Source organism: Mauremys reevesii, linkage group 4 (assembly GCF_016161935.1).
Source record: "Mauremys reevesii isolate NIE-2019 linkage group 4, ASM1616193v1, whole genome shotgun sequence".
Classification (NCBI taxonomy): domain Eukaryota; kingdom Metazoa; phylum Chordata; order Testudines; family Geoemydidae; genus Mauremys; species Mauremys reevesii.
The window spans coordinates 33013770-33039664 of NC_052626.1; the positions used below are offsets into that span (position 1 = coordinate 33013770).

The 25895-nt window shown below is 41.8% G+C and overlaps 1 protein-coding gene across 3 annotated transcripts in view; it reads right to left on the bottom strand.

The window, feature by feature from the left end:
* TTC8 (tetratricopeptide repeat domain 8) overlaps positions 1-25895 on the bottom strand; it is a 72357-nt gene that overhangs the window by 35553 nt on the left and 10909 nt on the right. The window contains exons 2-7 of one of the 3 annotated variants that reach the window (XM_039537048.1): positions 21117-21146; positions 19340-19511; positions 16257-16377; positions 13263-13326; positions 8194-8353; positions 7440-7529 (exon numbers count right to left, since the gene is read on the bottom strand). In XM_039537048.1, coding sequence (XP_039392982.1) covers positions 7440-7529; positions 8194-8353; positions 13263-13326; positions 16257-16341 — 399 coding nt within the window. In that variant the 5' untranslated portion in view covers positions 16342-16377; positions 19340-19511; positions 21117-21146. The remainder of the gene's footprint in view (positions 1-7439; positions 7530-8193; positions 8354-13262; positions 13327-16256; positions 16378-19339; positions 19512-21116; positions 21147-25895) is intronic. The other 2 variants (XM_039537046.1, XM_039537047.1) reach the window with 2 other exon arrangements.

Genomic DNA, 25895 nt, shown 5'->3' on the forward strand with positions numbered 1-25895 from the left:
CATCTGCCCAACCTCTTTGCATTCAGACCCCCTAATATCCTCCCCTTTGCACCCAGAACCCCTCCTGATGAGCCCCACTCCTCCTGCAACTGGACCACCCCAATGAGCCACCCGTACCTGGATCCCCACCCTACCAAGCCCCACTTCCCCAGCATCTGGACCCCACACACTGACACCTTCTTCCAGGCACTATCCCCCCCCCCCCAGATGCCCCCCACCGAGTCTCCAACTACCTTCACCTGGACCCCCCTGCAGAGTCCCATTACTGTTGCACCCAGAACCCTCCAATGAGCCCCTGTGCACCCAGATCCCCTACTGAGCCATCTGCACCCAGATTGACAAATAAACAGGGGCAGGTTTTAAAGTGCTTGTACACAAATGCTAGAAGTCTAAATAATAAGATGGGTGAACTAGAGTGCCTTGTGATAAAGGAGGATATTGATATAATAGGCATCACAGAAACCTGGTGGAATGAGAGCAATCAATGGGACACAATCATTCCGGGGGTACAAAATATATCGGAAGGACAGAACAGGTCGTGCGGGGGGAGGAGTGGCACTATATGTGAAAGAAAATGTAGATTCAAATGAAGTAAAAATCTTAAGCGAATCCACATGTTCCATAGAATCTCTATAGATAGAAATTCCATGCTCTAATAAAAATATAACATTAGGGATCTATTATCGACCACCTGACCAGGACAGTAATAGTGATGATGAAATGCTAAGGGAAATTAGAGAGGCTATCAAAATTAAGAACCCAATAATAGTGGGGGATTTCAATTATCCCCATATTGACTGGGAACATTTCAGTTCAGGACAAAATGCAGAGATAAAATTTCTCGATACTTTAAATGACTGCTTCATGGAGCAGCTGGTACGGGAACCCACAAGGGGAGAGGCAACTCTAGATTTAATCCTGAGTGGAGCGCAGGAGCTGGTCCAAGAGGTAACTATAGCAGGACCGCTTGGAAATAGTGACCATAATACAATAGCATTCAACATCCCTGTGGTGGGAAGAACACCTCAACAGCCCAACACTGTGGCATTTAATTTCAAAAGGGGGAACTATACAAAAATGAGGGGGTTAGTTAGACAAAAGTTAAAAGGTACAGTGACTAAAGTGAAATCCCTGCAAGTTGCGTGGGCCCTTTTTAAAGACACCATAATAGAGGCCCAACTTCAATGTATACCCCAAATTAAGAAACACAGTAAAAGAACTAAAAAAGAGCCACCGTGGCTTAACAACCATGTAAAAGAAGTAGTGAGAGATAAAAAGACTTCCTTTAAAAAGTGGAAGTCAAATCCTAGTGAGGCAAATAGAAAGGAGCACAAACACTGCCAACTTAAGTGCAAGAGTGTAATAAGAAAAGCCAAAGAGGAGTTTGAAGAACGGCTAGCCAAAAACTCCAAAGGTAATAACAAAATGTTTTTAAATACATCAGAAGCAGGAAGCCTGCTAAACAACCAGTGGGGCCCCTTGACGATCAAAATACAAAAGGAGCGCTTAAAGACGATAAAGTCATTGCGGAGAAACTAAATGGATTCTTTGCTTCAGTCTTCACGGCTGAGGATGTTAGGGAGATTCCCAAACCTGAGCTGGCTTTTGTAGATGACAAATCTGAGGAACTGTCACAGATTGAAGTGTCACTAGAGGAGGTTTTGGAATTAATTGATAAATTCAACATTAACAAGTCACCGGGACCAGATGGCATTCACCCAAGAGTTCTGAAAGAACTCAAATGTGAAGTTGCGGAACTATTAACTAAGGTTTGTAACCTGTCCTTTAAATTGGCTTCGGTACCCAATGATTGGAAGTTAGCTAATGTAACACCAATATTTAAAAAGGGATCTAGAGGTGATACCGGCAATTACAGACCGGTAAGTCTAACATCGGTATCGGGCAAATTAGTTGAAACAATAGTTAAAAATAAAATTGTCAGACACATAGAAAAACATAAATTATTGAGCAGTAGTCAACATGGTTTCTGTAAAGGGAAATCATGTCTTACTAATCTATTAGAGTTCTTTGAAGGGGTCAACAAACATGTGGACAAGGGGGATCCGGTGGACATAGTGTACTTGGATTTCCAGAAAGCCTTTGACAAGGTCCCTCACCAAAGGCTCTTACGTAAATTAAGTTGTCATGGGATAAAGGGGAAGGTCCTTTCATGGATTGAGAACTGGTTAAAAGACAGGGAACAAAGGGTAGGAATTAATGGTAAATTCTCAGAATGGAGACGGGTAACTAGTGGTGTTCCCCAAGGCTCAGTCCTAGGACCAATCCTATTCAATTTATTCATAAATGATCTGGAGAAAGGGGTAAACAGTGAGGTGGCAAAGTTTGCAGATGATATTAAACTGCTCAAGACAGTTAAGACCAAAGCAGATTGTGAAGAACTTCAAAAAGATCTCACAAAACTAAGTGATTGGGCAACAAAATGGCAAATGAAATTTAATGTGGATAAATGTAAAGTAATGCACACTGGAAAAAATAACCCCAACTATACATACAATATGATGGAGGCTAATTTAGCTACAACTAGTCAGGAAAAAGATCTTGGAGTCATTGTGGATAGTTCTCTGAAGATGTCCACGCAGTGTGCAGAGGCGGTCAAAAAAGCAAACAGGATGTTAGGAATCATTAAAAAGGGGATAGAGAACAAGACGGAGAATATAGTATTGCCCTTATATAAATCCATGGTACGCCCACATCTCGAATACTGTGTACAGATGTGGTCTCCTCACCTCAAAAAAGATATTCTAGCACTAGAAAAGGTTCAGAAAAGGGCAACTAAAATGATTAGGGGTTTAGAGAGGGTCCCATACGAGGAAAGATTAAAGAGGCTAGGACTTTTCAGCTTGGAAAAGAGGAGACTAAGGGGGGATATGATAGAGGTATATAAAATCATGAGTGATGTTGAGAAAGTGGATAAGGAGAAGTTATTTACTTATTCCCATAATACGAGAACTAGGGGTCACCAAATGAAATTAATAGGCAGCAGGTTTAAAACAAATAAAAGGAAGTTCTTCTTCACGCAGCGCACAGTCAACTTGTGGAACTCCTTACCTGAGGAGGTTGTGAAGGCTAGGACTATAACAATGTTTAAAAGAGAACTGGATAAATTCATGGTGGCTAAGTCCATAAATGGCTATTAGCCAGGATGGGTAAGAATGGTGTCCCTAGCCTCTGTTCGTCAGAGGATGGAGATGGATGGCAGGAGGAAGATCACTTGATCATTGCCTGTTAGGTTCACTCCCTCTGGGGCATCTGGCATTGGCCACTGTCGGTAGACAGATACTGGGCTAGATGGACCTTTGGTCTGATCCGGTACGGCCGTTCTTATGTTCTTATTGCCCCCAAAAGAACCCTCTCAACCCACACCTGGATCCCCCCCTTAATAAGTCCCTCCAGACTTGGATCCTGCCTTGCTGAGCCTGCCTGCCCACACCTGGTGCACCTGGCATGGAGTGGAAGGGCCCTGGGGTGTTTCTGGGGCAGGCCCAGTCCTTGCGCTGTGACAGGGTTGGGTGCAGCTCACCATTGAGTCTGATCTCCCACCTTTATGCAGCCAGTGGCCTGTGCTCCCCACTGCAATGAAATTTGCAGAATTTTAAGATACTGAGTGCAGAATTTTTAATTTTTTGGTGCAGAATGCCCTTAGGAGTAAAAATTTCTATGATTCTATGGCATATTATTACTGCAATTGAAGGTGTCAATCTGGAATGTGAGTATGCAAGCAACTTAACTATCCATCTGCATGCAGAGTTTCCAAATCTGCATTTAGTTGCAGCAAACACACATTTGCATACAGAACACCCATCTGATTGATTAAAAAATTTGTCAAATCATTTTAATTAAGTTTTTGTTTAAGTGTCTTAAAGCTTAGAAGAAAAGGGGATTCAGAGTTCAGGAGAAATCCTCACCTATCTAGGCTTCAGGAATACCCCACATATTCCCATTTAAGACATTTACAAAGATAGGGTTTGTTTTTGTATAACAATGTACAAATAAGTGTGTATTAATTACAGTCCTAGATAGGCTGACTGCCATTAACAGATTTAAAGGCAGATGTGCAATGCTCACCATTGCACATCTCAAAAGAAGGACTTCCACCTCTAGGTCACTAGTCAAATACAGTTCAGGTCAGAAGAGAATCAGCCCATCTGATAGCCTTTCAGTGGCCTATGCGAAGTGAACTGTGGGGATCAGTCCACTTCCTTGTGGGCAGGTATCCACATAAAGACACCACCAACACAACTGGCACTCTTGTAGAGAGACTCAGTTGAGAGGTCACCCAATGATAAAATATGAAACAAAATCATCTTTGCATTCCCTTCAGGTGAGGATTGAGTTGAATTTGTGAGGGAAGGCACACTGATATACTTGTTCTGTTGGTAGAGGACTTCAGTTTCTCTGGCTGTCAATCATGAGAAATAAACTGACAAAAAAAATTATGAGCACTAACACTAGTGGAAAAATAGATCTAATATAAAAAAGGGAAGTAAGTCATGGCTTGAAAGCAAAGGAAACAATCCAAACACTTTAAATCTTTTTTTAGATTAACAGTGAAGACTTTTATTCATACTCCCAATTCATCCACAAATTTCTCTGCTTAGAGGCTGAACAAGATATTGTATTGCCTTTTGTCCATCTTGCATGCATGGTTCAAGATCCATTAAACCACTAAATAACATTAGCTGATGTAATATTTCTTGAAAGTAACTGCATGTTCTACCACCATAACATAATAATGGCTTATGTATGTTCAATGCCTCCTTTTAAACTTTGATTTAGTATTACCTCTTCACAAATGTTTTCCAGTCTGGGTCAGACTGCTAATATTTGTGGACCTAGCATAAATACACCTTAAAATAATGTCAGTTCTGTAAACTGAAAAAATGTTACGTTTTCTCACTTTAAGATTACAAGTTTAAGGAATGTAATGTCTTCTTTATAATAGCACAGAATGGATATGTGGACTGTAATTATTCCCATTTATTTCTTTTCAAAGGGGGTTTATTAGAATAAATGGCATTATAAAAATATACTGAGGGTACATGCACACCTATGGTCTCAGATTCTGGACTGTCTATTTTGAGTCTGGCAACCTATGTGGAAGATACATTGGCCTTACTATGTTAGGCTGCTGCCCATATACAACCTTCTGCAGTTAGGAGTTATGCAGCTTGGATCAGGAGGGAGGGAATGAGTTTATGTAAATGAATTGCTGATATCCTATACTGGACCCATCCATCTCCCCTTACTGGGGCTGAACAGCATGTTGGAGTTTCTTAATCTTAGATCTTGAAAGGGAAGGAGAGCGAGCCAAGAAGAATATACTGGTGAGAGGTCTTCCAGCTCCATCCATTGGGGCATAATAGGGGAAAGACCTAATGTTTTCTTGAAGTCCTTAGGATCCTCCCTCTTATGACTGCAATTTCTTCAGACATGGTTGGTTGGAGACAAGGCCGGCTCTAGGTTTTTTGCCGCCCCAAGCAAAAAAAAAAAAATTTGGCTGCCCCCGCACCCGCCCTGCTGCCCTAGTCCTGGGCTCTCCCCACCACACACCCCGTGCTGCCCCAGCTCTGGGCTCTCCCTCCCTACCTGCACCCCCCTGCTGCCCCAGCCCTGGGCTCTCCCCGACCCACACAACCCTGCCACACCAGCCCTGGGCTCCCCCCCCCACATCCCCTGCTGCCCCAGCTCTGGGCTCTTCCCTACCCCCCCACCTGCACCCTCCTTCCGCCCCAGCCCTGGGTCACTGGTAACTTGCTCCCAGGGAGAGTCATTCAGCAGGAATTTTGGATGTGCACAGAACACAGACAGGATTGGTTCCCATATTGTTACAGAACTGCAGTAAAGCGGAACAATTTTCAGCTTGTGTGATTGGAGGATATCTGGATGCATATTATAAGACTGTCCTCCATAAATCAGGAAAAATTGAGGTGCCTTTATTATTCTTTTGTACCACTCTTTGTTTCTATGGGGAATTTGCCAATGCAATATCACTGTCTTCCTTTTAAACAAATAAAACTTAAAAAAAAAAAAAGGCAATGGCTGTTGAAAATAGCAATTCCAGTCCTAAAAACCACTGGGAAGCATTTCTTGCTCAATTTTATCCTACTTTTTCTACAGCAAATTACAGTGGATCAGTATATTTGATTTGGGAGAAATGAAGTAACAGCTGCCCAAACTGAGCTTGAGCACTCCTGAATTTTGAGGTATTCAAATCTGGAAGGCAGGTGCTAGATTCCCTTTCTGAATATTAGCTACATCTGGAAAGGAAAAGTCAGTTTCTGCTTCCATGGCTCAGAAGTGGAAATCCTCCTACGTGCCTGGTACTGTAACTAAAGCTACCCAGGTCCAGAGTCTCCCCTCCCTTACTTTTCATTTTAAATTCTAGTGGGATCCACATACCTCCCTTGCTAGGCTTCAGATAGAGAGGGGCACTGTCCATTTAGTCCACCCAATTCCTCCTTTGGGGGCTTGAAGGTGAGGTCACACCAGTATCCCTAATCCAGTCTGGGGATGTCTTCTGAAGGGGATATCTGGGCCAAAGCCTTCTACTCCTTGGGCACACTTGTTCCCTATTCACAGTGCCACCCTGCTCTAGCAGTAAGCTATCCATTCACAGCAAGCTGCAGCATGAGGTTTCAGCTACCATACTCCCTCCCCCCTCCCTTTCCTGTTGATAGCAGCCAACGGAATGCTGGGAAATGTAGTTCTTTCCCTGCTCCAGGGCTTGCTCGATACGCAGGGAGCTAACCAAGGAACTACAGCTCCCAGGGCCCCCTGTTGGTTCTCAGCTCCCAGGCTGGATCTGTGCCAGCTGCCGCCTCTGTAAATGGGCTGCCCCAAGCAGCTGCTTGCTTTGCTGGTGCCTAGAGCCATCCCTGATTGGAGAAACAGGTGAGGCTTTAGTTTGAACGCCTTTGCTACTTTTCCCAATGGACACAAAGGCGTCAGAGTACATTTGTTTCCAAGTACAATGTCTGTGCTCATACAGAGGGATTCTTAAAAAAAAAAAAAGCCTTCCCCCATCTAAAGGAGGTGGGGAAAAATAGCTGATCCCATATTAATACAATTGAGGTTCCAAATACTGCTGCTGGACACTTCATTTCTGCATTTATAAGACAGATCTATTGCCCAAATGCCAATTTACGACAGTATTGGGGATTTGAGGATTGTTAGCATTGAGAAATACCTAATGCAATGTGTTATGACTCCTAACAAGCGAGCACTTCCTTCTCTGAGTAGCGAGCAGCCTCCTCAGCTGCCGGACCTTGAACGACTGTGGCACCCCCATAGTCCAGCAGCTGCGGAGGAAATATTAGGCTGGAAAGGGTCCTAAAAATCTAGAAGAAGAGAGACTAACAGTAAATTAACATTGAAGTGATATTAAATATAGCAGAATATTGACCAAAATAGTCACATACCTTTGCTAACTTTGGTTTTTGAGCATATTTTGCTAAATTCAATCTAGACAGGTTTATGAAAGGACCTTCAGGATTTGTGAGCATAGAGGCCTGAAAAAAAGTGTTAAACAGAATGAACCCATTACACTATACAAATACATTTCAAATATCAGATGAAAAAAACCTTCAATGGAAAAAAAATGTAAATTATAACTGCAGTAGAGTATGTGATTTAAAAAAAAAAGTTTTTTTTTTTTTTTTTGCAGAGACTTGGGAAGAACTGCTTATATGCATATATAGCAGGAGTTCAACAATACTTTTTTCCTACAAAAAAACCCTAGTTTGCATTAGGTCTTCAATCCAGAAACACTACTGGGGATTTCACTAAACACAGCATAAATTAGCCAGATTTAATCTTAGTAACTCACTGGTGATTTTAAAGAGAAACTACTGCTCTTGAACAGTGCAAAATTTTTTTTAAAAAAGTGGAAAAGTCAACAGTTTTCTTCATGGAGCTCAGTGAGTGAAGAATCAGGACTGCAGAATTTCCTTTTGTGAAACTTTATGCATATTTAAACACAAGGAAATTAACAAGTAAGGTTTGATAGCATTTTATTCATTTTTTTTTAAATATAGAGCTTGGCTATCTACTTCATATTACTTGAGCTAACTTCCCCCAAGTTTGATTTTTTTTCCCAGATATAATTTTTAAGCTAAGCTACAACATCATAGAAGGGAAAGCCATCCTTCATAGTAGTAAAGCCAAACCACTCACCGTTCCTAGTCTGACATATCTTCCAGAAGCACTAGTAATTGGGCGAGCAGTATGAGCGGTTCTGGGAGTTCTTATAGCCTGTTCCATAGTGCCTGGTCGTCCACTTTGTGTGCTGGGTCGCACAAACCCTGTAACAGGTCTTCCTGACTGAGTCACTGGCCTAAATCGAAGAAACAAATGTTAAAATGAAGAGCAGATGAGGGAAATGTGTTCATAGAATCATAGAGATGTAGTGCTGGACAGGACCTCAAGAGCTCTTCTACTCTAGCTCCCTGGGCTGAGGAAGGACCAAGTAAACTTTGATCATCCCTGACAGATGTCAGTCTAATCTATTCTTAAAAACTTCCAAGGATAGAGATTCCACAACCTCCCTTAGAAGTCTATTCTAGAGATTAACTACCCTTATAGTTAGAAAGTTTTTCCTAATACCTAACGTAAATCTCCCCTGCTGCAAATTAGGCCCATTACTTCTTGTCCTACCTGCTGTGGATATTGAAAACAATTGATTACTATCCTCTTTACAACAGCCCTTTTCATATTTGAGTCATTTGTAATCAGATCCCCCTTCAGTCTTCTTTTCTCAAGGCTAAACATGCCCAATTTTTTATCCTATCCAGGGGCAACTCCAGGCACCAGCACACCACGCGCGTGCCTGGGGGGTGGCCTGCCGGTCACCGTGAGGGTGGCAGTCAGGCTGTCTTCGGCGGCATGCCTGCAGGAGGTCTGCTGGTTTGGCGGCTTCGGCGGCGGGTACGTCGAAGGCTCAGGACCGGCGAACCTCCCGCAGCATGCCGCCGAGTCCACGTTATCAGCGGACCTCCTGCAGGTATGCCGCCGAAAGCCGCCTGACTACCGTGCTTGGGGCGGCAAAATACATAGAGCCGCCCCTGATCTTATCCTCATGGATCAGGTTTTCTAAACTATTTATCATTTTTGTTGTTGTCCTCTGGACTATCTCTAATTTGTTCACAGCTTTCTTAAAGTGTGGTGCTCAGAACTGAATACACTACTCCAGCTGAGGCCTCACCAAGGCCGAGCAGAGTGGGATAATTACCTCGTAGGTCTTACATGGGAGGTAATTAATACATCCCATATTATATTAACTTTTATCACAACTGCATCACACTGTTGGCTCAAGATCAATTTGTGATCCATTATAACCCCCAAGATCTATGAATCCTTTCCAGCAATACTACTGTAGTTGTGCATTTGATTTTTTTGTTTGCAAGTATAGTACTTGCACTTGTCTTTATTGAATCTCATCTTGTTGATCTGAGATCAAGCTGCGTGGAAACTTTTTAAAGACACCATAATAGAGGCTCAAGTTAAATGTATACCCCAATTTAAAAACATAGTAAGAGAACCAAAAAAGAGCCACCGTGGTTAAACAACAAAGTAAAAGAAGCAGTGAGAGGCAAAAGGGCATCCTTTAAAAAAGTGAAACTTAAATCCTAGTGAGGAAAATAGAAAAGAGCATAAACTCTGGCAAATGAAGTGTAAAAATATAATTAGAAAGACCAAAAAAGAATTTGAAGAAAAGCTAGCCAAAGACTCCAAAAGTAATAGCAACATTTTTTTTTAATACATCAGAAGCAGAAAGCCTGCAAAAAAACCAGTGCGGCCACTGGACAATTGAGATGCTAGAGGAGCGCTCAAAGACAATAAGGCCATTGCAGAGAAACTAAATCAATTATTTGCATCGGTCTTCACTGTTGAGGATGTGAGGGAGATTCCCAAACCTGACCCATTCTTTTTGGGTGACAGATCTGAGGAACTGTCCCAAATTGAGACGTCATTAGAGGAGGTTTTGGAATAAATTGATAAACTGAACAGTAGTAAGTCTCCAGGACCTGATGGTATTCACCCAAGAGTTCTGAAGGAACTCAAATGTGAAATTGCAGGACTACTAACTGTCATCTGTAACCTATCATTTAAATCAGCTTCTGTACCAAATGACTGGAGGATAGCTAATGTGACTCCAATTTTTTAAAAGGGCTCCAGAGGTGACCCTGGCAAATACAGGCCACTTCAGTACCTGGCAAATTGGTTGAAATTATCGTAAAGAACAGAATTGTCAGACACATAGATGAACATAATTTGTTGGGAAATAGTCAACATGGTTTTTGTAAAGGGAAATCATGCCTCACCAATCTACTAGAATTCTTTGAGGAGATATCAACAAGCACGTGTACAAAGGAGATCCAGTGGATATAATGTACTTAGATTTTCAGAAAGCCTTTGACAAGGTCCCTCACCAAAGGCTCTTAGGCAAAATAAGCAGTCACGGGATAAGAAAGAAGGTTCTCTAATGGATTGGTAAGTGGTTAAAACAGAGGTGGGCAAACTACAGCCCGCGGGACCCTCCTGCCTGGCCCTTGAGCTCCTGCCCTGGGAGGCTAACCCCTGGCCCCTCCCCTGCTGTTCCCCCTCCCCCGCAGCCTCAGCTTGCTCTGCCGCCACCGCAATGCTCTGGGCAGCAGGGCTGTGAGCTCCTGGGGCACCGCAGCTGCAGAGCCATGGCCTGATCTGGTGCTCTGTGCTGTGTGGTGGCGTGGCTGGCTCCAGCCAGGCAGCACAGCTGCCTGTCCTGGTGCTCTGGGCGGTGCGGCTGTAGCGCCGTCAGCCACCAGTGCTCCAGGCAGCGTGGTAAGAGGACAGGGAGCGGGGTTGGAGAGAGCAGAGGAGTTTGGGGTGGTGGTCGGGGCAGGGGTGTGGATCGGGGGCGGGGTGATCAGAGGGCGGGGAATGGGGAGTTGAATGGGGGCAGGGGTTCCCAGGGGGCAGCCAGGAAGGAGGGGGGAGTAGGATGGGGCAGTGGGGAGCAGTCAGGGGACAGGGAGAAGTGGTGGTTGGATGGGGCAGTCAGGAATGAGAGGAGGGGTTGGATGGGGCAGTGGGGGGAAGTCAGAGGCAGGGGTTCCGAGGGTGGTCAGGGAGAAAGGGTGGTTGGATGGGGCAGGGGTCCCTGGGGGGCAGTCAGGAATAAGAGGAGGGGTTGGATGGGGTGGTGGGGGGCAGTCAGGGGCAGAGGTTCCAGGGGATGTCAGGGGACAAGGAACCAGGGAGTTGGAGGGGCCAGGAGTCCAGGGGGGCCCCATCAGGGGGGAGAAGTAGGAGAGGTTGGATGGGGGCAGGGCCAGGCCATGCCTGGGTGTTTGGGGAGGCACAGCCTCCGCTAACTGGCCCTCCATACAGTTTTGGAAACCCGATGCGGCCCTCAGGCCAAAAAGTTTGCCCACCCCTGGGTTAAAAGATAGGAAACAAAGGGTAGGAATAAATGGTCAGTATTCAGAATGGAAAGAGGTAAATAGTGGTATCCCCCAGGGATCTGTACTGGGCCCAGTCCTATTTAACATATTCATAAATGATCTGGAAAAACGGGTAAACAGTGAGGTGGCAAAATTTGCAGAGGATGTTTATAAATGCAAAGTAATGCACATTGGAAAACATAATCCTGACTATACATATACAATGATGGGGTCTAAATTAGCTGTTACCACTCAAGAAAGAGATTTGGGAGTCATTGTGGATAGTTCTCTGAAATCATCCACTCACTGTTCAGCGGCAGTCAAAAAAGCTAACAGAATGTTGGGAATCATCAAGAAAGGGATAGATAATAAGACAGAAAATATCACATTGCCTCTATATAAATCCATGGTATGCCCACACCTTGAATACTGCGTGCAGATGTGGTTGCCCCATCTCAGAATAGATATTTTGGAATTGGAAAAGATTCAGAAAAGGGCAACAAAAATGATTAGGGGTATAGAACAGCTTCCATATGAGGAGAGATTAATAAGACTGCAACTTTTCAGCTTGGAAAAGAGGCGACTAAGGGGGGATATAATAGAGGTCTATAAAATCATGAGTGGTATAGAGAAAGTAAATAAGGAAGTGTTATTTACTCCTTCTCCTAATACAAGAACACGGGGCCACCAAATGAAATTAATATGTAGCAGGTTTAAAACAAACACAAGAAAGTATTTTTTCATGCAACGCAATGTCAACCTCTGGAATTCCTTGCCAGAGGGTGTTGTGAAGACCAATACCATAACAGAGTTCAAAAGGGAGCTAGATAGATTCATGGAAGATAGCCATTGATGAACCTATTAGCCAGGATGGACAGGAATAGTGTCCCTAGCCTCTGTTTGCCAGAAGCTGGGATTGGGTGACAGGGCATGGATCACTTGATGATAACCTGTCTGTTAATTCCCTTTGGGGCATCTGCCATTGGCCACTGTCAGAGGACAGGATACTGGGCATGATGGACCTTTGGTCTGACCCAGTATGGCCATTCTTATGAGATCAATTCTCTAATTTCTCAGTGTTATTTTGAATGCTAATCCCTCCCATCTTGATTTAATCTGAATATTTTATAAGCATATTCTCCATTCCTTTAGTCAAGTCATTAATTAAAGCATTGAATAGTACCAAATACAGCACAGACCTCTGAGGGACTCCACTAGATACATATATTCTTCAGTTTGACAGCAAACCATTGGTAATTATTCTTTGAGTACAGTCTTTCAAGCAGTTAGTAATGCACCAACCTTATAGTAACATCATCTAGATCATATTTCTCTCATTTGCTTATGAGAATATTACATGGGACTGTGTCAAAAATCAACTGAAAAATCAACATGGATCATGTTTACTGCTTCCCCCCATCCATTCTACATCAGTAACCCAGACAAAGAAAAAAAATTAATTGGTTTGGCATGATTTGTTTTTGACAAATATTACTTATCCTATATGTGCTTACAAACAGATTGTTTAATAAACTTGTTCCAGTATCTTTCCGGGTATCAAAGTTAGCCTGACTGGTCTATAATTCCCCAGCTCCTCTCCTCTACCCCCCCGCCCCCACTCTAAAGACAGGTACTATATTCGCTCTTCTCAAGTCATCCTGGAGTCGAAGTAGTATTTCCATCAATTTATCAATACAGAAATGCTACACATTTAAACCTATCATTTTGTAATTTGTAAAACTTAATATGTTACATTAATGTGAAGATCCTAAATTTAATAAATTTACAAGTTAAAGCTGCCAAACATAAGGAAATGCATACCTAACAGCTGGACTGGGACCTCCACCTTGACTGGTTCCAGGGAGTTTCAAAGAAGTTCCTGGGCCTACAAATTAAGAGTATCATCACTTAATGTTTGTTTATAGCCACTCTAAGGCTGCATGGTACTTAAAGAGAACTTACAGTCCAGATTAGACCTTGTGACATTTTCTTGGTGCATTCAGAACTGTAAGTCACCCTGTTATTCTTCTGCCTTAGGAAATCAGCTCCCTGCCACCCCAGTCTGTTAGCCAGACTCCTTAGAATGCTGCAAGTTCTAATTTTCTTTCAATTAACTCTTGATGTACTTCAGTTCCTGAATTCTGCAGAAGTGTCCCCCTGCAGCATGCTCACAGAAATACCAAGCCTGCTGTCTTTAAAGAGACAGAATACACACCAGCCTGTTGGCTCAGCTGAGGATGCACCCCTCATTTTAGTATAACAGCACTGAGATGAAATTATAATAAAATAATACATTTATTAATAAAAACACAGATTTAAGTGATAGTAAGCAGAGACAACAGCAACAGAAAATGGTTACAAATAAAACAAAAATATAATCACATTTTCTGCCACACTGGCCACTCCAGAAGAATCTGTGACTTCCGCAACCTCCATGAAAAACACGGAGTCATTAGCCACTTTTATTCTGAGTGCTATAGAAGTCAATACATAAATAAAACAGTGTGACCATTTTTCAGAGGCTGGGTCTCTGCCTTTCATCTCTTAGAGGGTTCTCTCTTCTCATTCCACCAACTGTTGCTCTCATTTCAAAAGCGCTCTTGAACTTGCCTACTATAGATATCTACTTTTATTTGTATACACCTTGCTTAACATTCATTTGCATGATATAAACCTAATCTATTAGCCATTGGCAATCTTTCCCTAAGGTGCTAGCCAGAAGGTCACCTCCTTTTCAGTCCTTGTTTTAATTACAGGCTGACTATATTTTTCCATAATGACTCCTTGTTGAGAAAGGCAGATGGTGAGGAATCGTGAGAGAGTCTGTGTGGAAGAACCCAGGAAAGGGCCAGAGAGGAGATGGGCCAAGAAGGACCCTGGGGAGGAGATTGTGTGCTAGGAAAGGCCATACCACCACCAAGCTTTCTAGGAAATGGTCCTGGGAAACAGCATAGCAGAGCAGTCTTAAGTACGGGCATACTGCTGCTCACAATTTAGGATTACAGGGGTAGGACTCATATTAGGGGAAGGGTATGTGTCCCTTTCCACCTCCACCAATGCTAACTCCTAGAGAAGTAGTACATGTAACCCCCAAAGAGATTACATAGATTCCTGGAGCTCTGTCTGCTAGCAGCTCAGGGAGGAGGAGCCAAGGCAAACTCAGAGTCTGCCCAGCAACCAATAGGGAGAGGAGATGCCCCTCCCAGGGAGCTGAGGAGAGGGAGAAGCCATTGTTGAGGAGAGGCTGGAGCTAGCCAGGGAAAAGGCCAAACTGGCTGTGTGGGGGGCTGGTGAGTCCCAGGCCTGCAAGCAGGGTTCCCCCTGAGAACTGGCCTCTAGGGACCTGACACCAGATTCCCCAGCTGGGTTTTCCTTCCTCACGGATGATTCCCAATTGTTATGTTTGCTGAGAAATTTCCCCAGCCAGGCTGGGTTCGCCTCCAGCTCCCCTGGTGAGACCAGTCCCCACATGGTCAGCGCTGCTAGTCCAGGGCTGATTCCTGCCTGAGGAGGATCCCTGCCAGCGGACAGCAGCCCCTGAAATCGTCCAGCGTCATCCTCAACCCTGAAGATCATTTGTGGAGTTTGTGAGTGCCTTGTCTTTAGTTAGTTAGTCAGGGAATTTGTTTTGGGGACCCTCTACTCCCTGAACTGTGTCCTCAAGCCAGGGAGTGAGGGTTTGAGGATTTTATAATCTACCGCTTATTACACCTGTGGAGGAATTCACCACCTCCTCCCACTTGTGGGTCTTTTGGGCTGTACTGAACCCAGTCAGCCACACTGCTACACCTCTGCAGAGAATTGTATAGGTCATCAAGGGCCCCAGCAAGGTACGCGTACCAACAGGACACTAGTTTTACATTTGTTACATCCAGACACGGGTATTTTAAGTGTGGGCACCGGTGACCCTAAACATAGTGTTTCCCCTATTATGTTGTATTTGTTGCCTGTTTAATATAATTGTTGTGTTGAATATATTTTTATGTGTTGTGTTATCTCTTGGAAGTCTCCAACTATCTGGCAAATAAGTGGGGATTCCTCTGTAGTTAGGATTTTCCACCCAAGCTGCCCTGGTGACCCTGCCAGGAAGGAGCGAGGGGGGTGGAGGCACCGCCAACTAATTTCATAACCAAAAAAAGAAAAAAGATTCACCCTACTGAGTGGGTGGCGGGATCCAAAAGAACCCAGACCTGTCCATCAGAACATGTAAGCGGATTGCCATTAAAGGAGGTAATCAGGTGGAGAGGGGCGCTACATACAGAAACCCATGCACTGGGAAGAAAAGGATTACTGAACCTGAGTGGAAGGCTGATGGAGGACTCTTGCCTTGAAAGTAGACTTTTGCTTTGGTTGAAAGGCCAAATCAGCAGCATAAAGTATACGCCAAATGAACTGCCCAGACAGAGAGGAACCCAAGGCACCAAGTAAAAGTAAATTGTTACAGCAGATGCATCCTGATGCCAGGCCAGGTATGCTGCTATTATATTCCTTAGGAGATGTGAGCTTTATGTAACTGAACAGATTTAAAAATCTATCAAACTGCCAAATTAGTAAACAAAACTATTTTTCTTTCAGCTGAATCTCAATGTACCTTTTACAACACCATGTTATATTATTGAACATTTATATTGTGATAATGCCTAAAAATCAACACTAGGTTGGTCCCTATAACATGTAATGTACCATTATATACTAGATGACAGTCCTGCCAGTCTGTTAGTCTATGAGGTGCCACAGGATTCTTTGCTGCTTTTATAGTCCTGCCACAAAGAACTTACATCATTTTAATACATCTAGGTGAAAGTCTGTACTTACGTGCAACTTGAGCAATGGCATTTTCATCAAGCATCATCTCTGCTATTCCCTCCTGATCTATATCAATTTCATCCACATAAACCATTTCTGTTAGAGCTCTTGTTTTCAAACTCCAAGCAGCCTACATAAGGATAAAGCAAATAGATAAACAAATCAAACTTTTAAGTACTGGAAAGGAATCTAAAACACATTCAATTGTAGTAGGTTTTTAACGTTTTTTAATCCTTTCATAAATTATACTTTGGGTTGAGAAAGGTAGAGATTTGACTGGCTGGTTCCAGTGGCAGAATTTTGACGCACTAAATACACCACTACCTCGATATAACGCCACCCGATATAACATGAATTTGGATATAACGGTGGATCAAAGCAAGTTAAATATAACACGGTTTCACCTCTAATGCGGTAAGATGTTTTGGCTCCCAAGGACTGCGTTATATTGAGGTAGAGGTGTAAATACAAAACATTAGGACTGGTCTTTGGAACAAGCAATTGCTTGAGGTTCCATGACTGGAAACATTTCCAGCCTCAGTTCCAGATCACCAGTCAGTCAGTCTCCCCTTAGCCACACCATTACAAGAGGGGAAGGCAAATCATGGCCCTATGTACCTTACCCTAGGCAGCTCAGTGCACAGAGGAAAAACATCTTAATCGGTAGGGAACAAAGTTATCAAGTAGGACTCTTAAATGCTAACACTTATAACACTATTCAGTTTCAATACAGGCATCCTTTAAAAAAAAAAGGAGAATCCAAATCTCCTTGCTTCAGAATAATCGCCACTAGTAAACATGTACATCTACCGATATACTAAGTCTAACCAACTGCACGATACCATTGTAACATTGTATGGTGAATTGGACAGGCAAATAGCTCAAGTGAACAATTTGGAGCACTGGTGGGCAACCTGCAGCTCGTCAGGGTAATCCACTTGTGGGCTGCGAGACAGTCTTTACATCGATTGTCCACAGGCATGGCCACCCGCAGCTTGCCATTGCCGGGTAATGGGAGTTGCGGGAAGCGGCAGCCAGCATGTACCTCGTGCTGCTTCCCGCACCTCCCATTGGCCGGAAACAGTGAACCACAGCCCCTGGGAGCTACGGGCAGCCATGCCTGCGGACGGTAAATGTAAACACTGTCTCGCGGCCTGCCAGCAGATTACCCTGACTGGCTGTATGTGGCCCATGGGCCACAGGTTGCCCACCACTGACTTGGAGGATTATATGGAATGGGAAATTTTTTGCTGTATAAAGAGCTCAGTGTAGGCTGTTTCACTATCAAATCAGAGGGGAAAAGCTTCAGTGGTTAAATAGAAACTCTGGAGAACTAACACTGCAGATCTAGTTCCCTTTTTGATAACTTAATATACACGTACTTACAGGTCTAGGATGATAAAAGGGATTGCAAGATCAATCACTGACTTTCTTTCAGACATAGAACAGACTACCATTAACATCCCAGAATGAGACTTATTAAAATAATCAGGTTTATTTCTTCCTTGACACTGGCCTAAACAGACCATTAGCAAAGTATGCTTAATGTTTCCAAATGAGAAATAGCAAGGTTAATTCTTCTCTAAATGAAACCAAAGGGATCAAACACACAAGGACAAATAATCTTTTTTTGAATCCAGAAACAGTGGAGGGCCTGCTATGGAAGGAACCTCAAACTTTTCATAACGTGTACCACATTTTAATAGAGACTGACTCAGAGACTTTTCCTTATTTAGGATTGCATAGACCATCTCCTCTCACATTTGCATTATATAATATTTCTGTGGCAACTACAATCATTGCTTACATAGAAAAGAAATACTAGGAAAATGTATTTTAAGCTGCATTTTAGTGCAGTTTGGAGCTGGGAGAAGAGAATGCATCTAAACAGCCAGCTCAACCACATTTGGAAATCTGTTAATAGTAATAGGAGAAAAGAACAGACCAGGGCAATTTGAATCTAGCCCAATCCAATGTAATCCAGGTCTACTTTTTCTTATAGTTTCTTAACCTGTAATTTTGGTGACAACCTTTAATTTGCATTAAAAATTTGCAGTTAAAAGTTCATCTCATCTTTACATATTTTCATGAAGCTCCAGACAAGTATTTTATTTTGGTGCTATATTCATCTTTTTGACGCTGTGTATTTCTGAAGTCCAATCTAGGCCTTAGCTCCAATTTCGGCAAATTGCTGGTATAGACATCAGTGTAGCTGAACCAATGCTAACTCCTAGCATACATAAGAAAAGCTGCTTTGTAGTGATTTTCCATGAAATCTGCAGCTTCCCTATTTATACTGGTGCAGCTGTATAAATTGCCGAAGAGGCCAATTTTAGTATCGGTAAGGCCTAGATAAATCTTCACTCTTCTTCTCCAACAAAAAGCACTAGGCAACTTAAAAAAAGCAACATGCATCCTTTTGTCATTATCAGTCAGCTATTGGAAAGTTAGGGCCCTTAGGCTGTGCTTCTATGTTAAACTACTAATTGGGCATTATATAGCCAACAATAATCTTAAAAAAAAATCACATACCATCGCCTAATTACACATCAGACTTCAGATCAGAATATTGCTTATGGCAATGCTTCAGTTATCAGTATTTTGACCAAAGCAGCAATAGATGGAACATTACCAAATATGGAACTTAAAGGTTGCATGCATATAGGGATTTTTTTTATCTTGCAAGACAAGAGGATGATCCACAATCCTTGTTATCTGTTAATTATACAAGACCCATAAGAGAAGAAAGTACTGAATAAATCCAATACTGGTGCATGTATGTAACAAAGCTGGCAGAATCCCCCTCCCTTCTCCAAAAAATGTAGATAGACTGCAACATAATCACTTCAACCCTCTGGTTAACTAAAGGAAGCACAAGCATTTTCAGATGAAATAATAAATGTACAAGAAGATGCTAAAGGTGCATGGCAAGACAGCAGAAAAGAATGAGGTTTTTGAAAAATAAAATGGGATTTGTGAAAACATCTCCTTTCATATAATCTATTATTTACCCAGTGTAAACTGATACAGGGCTTTGTTAGAACGATTATACTTGGCTACTGACTCTTCTGAAGAAAAAATGAAAAGTATACCTCTCTCCATCAAAACAGATAACTGTAACCAATTTTCTTGTCCATAATGAAACAGAACCTGGTTTTATTCACCTACGTCCTCATCTTCTGAGATGCTGAGCACTTCATGACAGCCTCTGAGTAGTCTCAACTCTGAATTACTTCAATAGGAGTTGCTCAGCACCTCTACTGTCTATAAAAAGTGTGATAATAAGGTAGATGGTACAATGAGCACTATAGAAGATCTTAAGAAAGCAAGGCATATTTGCCCAACATACCAGCTACACAGAGAAGCACCATTTATCTCCAAATCTGATGAGCTCACAGCCCTAATGTTTTTTACCAATAACTTGTAGCAGTTCCTGCTATATGTTATTTTATTCCAGTGGTTCCCAAACTTTACCAACCTGTGAACCCCTTTCAAGAAAATGTCAAGTCTTGTGAACCCCCTCCTAAAAATGAATATTTCCAGGGATTTTCTCCTTTACCGGAGTATAAATTATAAAAGCAGTGATCTTGGAAATACACAATTTGTTTTCATGACATGCTTATTACACACTATTTATTATTATTATTTATCATTACAGTATTTTCATTACATTATGAAAATGGCAACACTCTTCCAAGATCTCACTTTCATAGCTTGTACCACTTTGAATAAGCCTGTTATAAGACAAGGCTCCTATGTTTCATCAAGGAGTATCAGATGTGAAACCGCATGAAGGTATTTAAGAAGCCAACTCAAAGAGTTTCTGCTACACAAGCATTCAGGTCTTGAGCAGTCCAGGCAAACAAACAAAGCTTAAACTTGTTCTTCATAATAGTTTAAAAAAACCAATACGAGCTGCCTATTTAATTTAAAAAACAGTGAAAAATATCCACCTCCCTTTCCATTTCTTCTAAGGAATCTTAAAATTTTAAATTGTCTCAGTGTGATAGATAGGCTTGCTTTGATCTGCTTAGCTCTTGGAAGTCCAGGGGCTCGGGTCTGCTGGCCCTGTGCTGCCTGGGGTCCCTAGGGACAGCTCTGTCCGCCATTAGGGAATTTTTTCCCGAGAACCCCCTGTAACATTTTGCAAACTCCCAGGGGTTCACGAACCCCAATTTGGGAACCACTGTTTTATTCTAATATGGAATGCATTTTCTGCTTTCAGTTTACACAAAGGCCAAAATCTACAAGTTTTTAAATATATTCCATTTTATTAGTAACAACTACAGGTTTTAAAAAACAGCCAATTTTAATCATTTACTGCAACACCATGCACAGCAATTTTCTGTTACTTCTTTCAGAATTAACCCAATACGAATTTGTAAAGATACATTAATGTAGTAGTGCACAAACTTCTCCAGTCGTGCCCCCGTCCCACATCATTAACGGAATCTGTCCATGCACCCCCGCCCCCCATTATTGTACAGCCAAGGCTTCCTTAGTAGTGGAACTTGGGCTGAAGGTGAAGCTGGGGATGGAACTGGGGATGTGGGAGGGGCTGAGGCTAGACGTGGAGCTGGCTTGGGGGTGGAGAGGGAATGAGGGCAGAGCTGAGCTGGGGGCAGAACTAGGGTGGGGTAGGAGCTGGGGCTGGGAGCGGAGCAGAACTAGGGGCTGAACAGGGTTGGGGCGGAGCAGGGCTGGGAGCATAGCACACATAGCTGTAGATTCACATCCCTGGCTTGCCATGCACTAAGTCTCTGTGTAGACAAGCCCTAAGGAATTAAATGAAACAAACATCACTATATAACATGCTATAAACTCTTGTCAGTGTTTTTTCAAATACTGGTAGTTATGAAAAATTTTTACCTGAGAAACTGTGAATTCAGAATCAGGCTCCTAGAATGCATAAGAAAAGGAGGAGTGAAATAAGAAATGGAATCAAACAATGAAAAATCAAAACAAACCCATAAATGGAACAGCAATGTAACTAAATCAAAATACTTGATGTAACCTCCCTCGGCCATTACCTACCATTACTAGATTATTTTACTCCTCTACATTTTCAAGACTGAAGAGATGTTCTCCATAAGAGAAGTAGATTTACCGTAAATAACATCTCAGACATAGCTTGGTTTCTTGTTTCAGTTTGGTTACATTTGCCAAGTCATAGTTTAAACATTAGGTGTTTTAAAATGTAAGAATACCAGGTGAATACTCCATATACAATTATTTTTAAATGTACAACATCTGAAGGGACAGCTAAATACCATTGTTAAACTTAAGTGACACTCAGAAAATAAATCAGAATTTTAGGTCCAGGAACATGTAACAAAATCCTCACACATGGCATGCATGAAGAAAAGGGATCCCAATTTTTTTTTTGTTAGCCACTGATGGCTTCATCACGAAGTTCTTAAAAGAAAATAAATATCTGCATACAAACAAGCCTTTGTATACATTATGATGGAGACAATGTATTTAATTCAATAAATGCTCAAAACATTATATTTTTCAAATTAATGCAATAGTACTCTAGCCACCAGTTAGAGAAGGCACAACACGTAAGGGGGGGGGGGGGAAATCCCAACAACTTCAAGGTAATATTATGGCAAGTGAATTTGGGGACCTAAAACTTAAAACATTTGAAACCTGAAGAGAACATAAAGTCATTCTAGTACCAAAAAGAACCTGTCTGGATCTGGAACACCAATGTAGAATCTGAAACACAGGGAAAGATAATAGGTTTTCCAGCTCCCTAAACTATAAGAGGGCTCACTTAAATTTTCCAGTGTGTACACACAAGATTGTCTAAAGCAACAGAGTCCTGTGGCACCTTATAGACTAACAAATGTATTGGAGCATAAGCTTTCATGGGTGAATACCCACTTCGTTTACTAATGGTACAAAATATTTAGGCTTCAGTACTCACTAACCCAGCTCTTGCAAAATTGTGAGCTGATAGCAACAAACCCCATATTTAGATTGCCTACCATTTTCTAATAGAAAAGAATGACTGTTTTTTTACTGAAAAGCTCTAACACCTTATTAAACGGCCAAATTTGGCAGGAGAAAAGAGTAAAAGACAGAGAAATGCCTTTTCTTTGTCTCTTCATTCTGTTCAGTTTTGGCTGAGATCAGAACTATGAAAAAATCACCATTCCCTTCTGTTACTTGCCTTGTCAACAAAATTGTGGTAGCATACTAAAGTAACTGAACATTAACATTGTAATCTCAGGCTGGGCTCACATCGCCAAGTCAGGAGAACCACACAATACACCGATTAACAACAGAAGCAGACAGCTTCTTGGGGAGTGAGGGGAGATATGGGCTGAACTTCCCTTGACAATCCCCATCCTATGTACATTGACCTAGCACACAGCCCTACTTAGCTGTTATCGCCCTCCCTTAGGGGTACAAGATAGGGAAGGCACTCCTCCTCCACTGGAGAGAGGGGGAGAGAGAACATAGAACCGGTCTGGTTCCTCCTCACCACCTACATAACCCAGCATATGACTCCAGCAGCCCATTTCTTCCACTTCCGCCAGAGCAAGTCTTCTTCTACTTGCTAATATTGTTAGCTGTAGCTCAAGCTGTGTTATAGTGATGAAGTTTCAGGGTTTAAATCCTGCTGCTGATGCATGATTTTTTGGGGAGGGGAAGTGTTACTACTCCATATAACAACATTTGTTTGTACGTCTTTTCCTTTTAGGAAAAAAATTAAGAAATTACTGACAAACTGTTCAAAGGATATTATTTAGATTGCAAAATCAAACACGCAAAAGTTGGACAATGCCAGCAATTCAGGTTGCATGGGCTGTCAAGCGGTCTGGAGTGGCTCACGAATGTGGGTGCCAAGCTCAGGGCAGACTGTTACAAACTAGGGCACAAACCCCAAACTGGTTGTGTGTTCTATAATTAGATTTCACCAGCCAAGTGTCAAATGTGAACCCCTCAACCACTATAACAGCCTTAACATGGAGTCACAGACAGTCCCCTTGGACACTTGGGTCTATCTTGCCACCCAGGCAAGCCTGCCTTTGTGACAGATGGTCCCTTACACCCCAAAAAATCACAGTAATATTCAGGTCACTCCCAGTCCTAAAGGACCAGTCCCTTACCCCAGGTCAATTGTATCTTAGATCTCTAACCAAAGACAATGCTTGTACCAATCCTATATTAAACTAACGAAAGGTTTATTAACTAAGAAAAAGGACCTTTACAAGGTTAAAGCAGGTAAACATATACCCACAATTAAGTTACAGTCTTAGGTTTCAAAAAGTAATAGAAGCTGCTGCAACGTGCAAGCTCTATGTGTCCCTTAGGGCTAACCCAAGCTAAGCAGTTTGGGAATACCTTGCTTATGCTTAGAAATACTATCCTCTCCAAATTCTAAGAAGTATAATGATACGGATCCTTCTGGTTAGGGATTTTTATTCCCCTCCCCTAGTTCAAAGTGTGATGGGTGGAGGGTTTGTGCACATCCCCTCTTCATGGGTGTGAAGGGAGGAATTAAAGCCTTTTGTCCACTGAGGTGCCAAAATGATTTGTCTTCGGTTGGGCAGGAGATGACACCTCTTGTGGTAAACTAGTATTTCACACTTGGTAATGCTTCTCTCCTGACTATTTAGGTTTCGAGCTTCATAACAAATACTTTGATAGTCACAAAGCAAACAAACACTTAAATATTACCTTATAACCAGGGATCCTAATTTTCTATGATAACCCCCTCAAAATTCTCTGATTAAAAAAACAAACAAACATAAAAATATGTGTTTTTCCACGATTAAAATGAAATGCTGAACTGTAGTTTCCCTAGCCACAATACAATGAAACCCCGCTTATCTGATCTAATTGGGATAGGGGCCAGATCAGATAATCAAAAATTCAGATAATCTGGAGAGCTTGAACCCCGGGTGGCGGAGCTCAGGCTGTCAGCCCCAGTTCCGTTAATACAGAGAGCTAGAAAATTGAGGCTCAGATAAACAGGCTTCTGTTTTTATTTTTGCACAAAATGTAAAAAATTAAAGATTCTCTGTACAAAAATGCAGATTCCACGTTTTTCCATGACAAACAGATTTCTAGGATCCCTGCTTATAACATGGGTGTGATGGGGGTGTACCAGGACCTTTGAGGTCTCCTGCTGGACTACACATGGTAGGGAGTATACACTGCCTTGCCTGCACTAGAGTTGTAGGATGTGTTGGCTAACACATCCTAGTTAAGAGAAATTTGAAGATATTAACTAACATTTAAGTAAGTGATGGAACTTTTCCATTCGCATGAATGGAAATGATTAACTAATAATAAAATGTAGTGTGACAGAATAAGGGTGGATCCTGCAATTTTTACTCATGTATGTAATCCAACTGAACTCAATGGGACTAGTCACTTGAGTAAAGACTTGTGTGAGAGGACTGGCAAGACCAGGCCACTTGTTAGCTTATTCTTAACAATAAAGGGTCTAAGTTTGTCATCTTTTACACATCTAATCCATTCTTGAAGTCGCTAATGTTGTAAAAGTATAAATGAAAGAAGAATTCAGCCCAGATTTATAAACCTTTGAGGGCATTTTAAAATGAAAGTTACTGTGTGAAATCAATCCATTTTAAGATAAAACCATCAGAAAGAGCTGTTCTTATAAAATTAAACCTTTAATGTAACAGCTTAAAGAAAGAGGAGAGCCTGAAAACTGTTTGGATAACTATTTTTGAAGCTTATAACATGCCTGTATCTACAACTGAAATTTAAGGTAAATATGAATTGATATGTGCAACATACTGTGAAAAATCAGTGTATACTGAAAACGCAGGCCAAATTGCTACTGGCATCATTGTAGATCTACATTACAATAGTGCAGGGAAGTGACTAAATGAATCACTAATAATATTTATCTTTACATTTAGTAACCACAGCAATTTGTGTCAACTGTTTATTTCAGCTGAGGATGCTTTCAGAAGCGAACCTCCATGTGAACGTCTTAATTATATGTTTACTCTGACCTTGTTAAAATCAGCATACAAGCAGCTAGGTTTAAGATGTTTTGTTTGAATTATTTAGCAATTACTTCATTTCCATAAAGAATAGCAAAAATCAATACCATAATCATAAATAGGAGTAACAGCACTGAGGGTCAGGGGAGGGAAGTATTTTTAAAAAAAGACAGTTCAGTGAAAGCACAAACTCTTATAGTAGAGCATTAAATACGTTTTAAAAGCAGGATATTCATTATACATCTATTAACAATTATACTGTTGAGCCATTTCTCCCCTTCTTAATAGTTGAATTATACGTTCACAATTAGTACATCAGTGCTGGTTTAATGCCTTGAATGTGACATATGGAACACAAAGAACAGTAATCAGATTAGGCAACTAATCAGGACAATAAACAGACAGCAGTAGAGAAAGAGTGTTCTCTCTGTCATGCTACTACTACAAATATGGAAGCCAAGGTCCAATTTCTTATGGTAGGAAAAAAGGTTGCATTTGGCTTAATGGTTCATGCATTCATAAATCCAGCATGTTGTAAGAGTTTTATTGGGAAGTCATCCACTGAATTCTTTGGAGACTTCTTAAATAAGTAAATAAAAATACAGTACATATCAAAAGAGAATCTGTTGAAAGGAAATCTTTTAAAACCTTGAGG